The sequence below is a fragment of the Ailuropoda melanoleuca genome, unplaced genomic scaffold, assembly GCF_002007445.2.
Source record: "Ailuropoda melanoleuca isolate Jingjing unplaced genomic scaffold, ASM200744v2 unplaced-scaffold66012, whole genome shotgun sequence".
Taxonomy (NCBI): Eukaryota; Metazoa; Chordata; class Mammalia; order Carnivora; family Ursidae; genus Ailuropoda; species Ailuropoda melanoleuca.
Genome location: NW_023240518.1, coordinates 1 through 1,283, shown reverse-complemented (window position 1 = coordinate 1,283; position 1,283 = coordinate 1). Strand labels below are relative to the sequence as shown.

The 1,283-nt window shown below is 51.8% G+C and overlaps 1 protein-coding gene across 1 annotated transcript; it reads right to left on the bottom strand.

The window, feature by feature from the left end:
* Positions 1–236: 236 nt before the first annotated feature.
* On the bottom strand, positions 237–1,235 carry LOC117800205 (glyceraldehyde-3-phosphate dehydrogenase-like). Its single transcript, XM_034652737.1, has one exon. It carries the CDS (start codon positions 1,233–1,235, stop codon positions 237–239), a length of 999 nt encoding a protein of 332 aa, XP_034508628.1.
* Positions 1,236–1,283: the final 48 nt, after the last annotated feature.

The window sequence follows — 1,283 nt, the reverse complement described above, 5'->3', positions numbered from 1 at the left end:
CACACAGTGCCAAGATAAGTGTTTATTTCTCATTTACAGTTTTACAGATGGTATGTTAAACTAACCAATAGGAGCCCCTTCTGTCAGCCAGGCCACAGACAGCACACGTAGGACAAAAAAACGACCAGGGCAGGAATGAGGCCTTTGTGCACAGGGTGGGAGTGTTGGGGACACATGTAAATGAAAGACCACAACAAGTTCAGTGAAAGGGAGGGGGCGGCAGGACAATCAGTAGTCTATTCCTTGCTGGCCATGTGGACCATCAGGTCCACAACACGCTGACTGTAGCCAAATTCGTTGTCGTACCAAGAAACCAGTTTCACAAAGTGATCGTTGAGGGCAATGCCTGCACCAGCGTCAAAGATGGAGGAGTGATTGTCACCGTTGAAGTCAGAGGACACGACCTGTTCCTCGGTGTATCCCAGAATTCCCTTCATTGGTCCATCAGCTGCAGCCTTCACCACCTTCTTAATTTCGTCATAGGAGGCAGCCTTCTCCAGGCGGCAGGTCAAGTCAACCACAGAGACGTTGGGGACAGGAACACGGAAAGCCATGCCAGTGAGTTTCCCATTGAGCTCTGGGATGACCTTGCCGACAGCTTTGGCAGCTCCAGTGGAGGCTGGAATGATGTTCTGGTTGGCACCTCTGCCATCGCGCCACAGTTTGCCAGAGGGACCATCCACAGTCTTCTGGGTGGCTGTCACAGCATGAACCGTCGTCATGAGACCCTCCACAATGTGGAAGCTGTCGTTGATGACTTTGGCCAAGGGAGCCAGGCAGTTGGTGGTGCAGGAGGCGTTGCTCACAACTTTTAGAGAGTTGTCATACTTTTCATGGTTCACTCCCATCACAAACATGGGGGCATCAGCAGAGGGAGCAGAGATGATCACACGCTTAGCACCGCCCTTCAGGTGAGCAGATGCCTTGTCGATTGTGGTGAACACGCCAGTGGATTCCACAACATAGTCTGCTCCAGCATCACCCCACTTGATGTTGGCGGGGTCACGTTCCTGAAAAATGGTGATGGCATGGCCATTGATGACGAGTTTACCGTCCTCAGCCTTCACTTCACCCTTGAAGCGTCCGTGGGTGGAGTCATACTTGAACATGTAAACCATGTAATTCAAGTCAATGAAGGGGTCATTGATGGCCACCACGGACACTTTTCCAGAGTTGATGGCTGCGCGGGTCACAAGACGACCGATGCGGCCAAATCCGTTGACTCCTACTTTCATCTTGGCTGTGTGAAAAGGTCTCCTCTGGCTATGACCTGACTCCTGCTT

Excerpts from the sequence above, each read along its gene's own strand:
- LOC117800205 (XM_034652737.1), bottom strand. The coding sequence starts at position 1,235 with ATGAAAGTAGGAGTCAACGGATTTGGCCGCATCGGTCGTCTTGTGACC.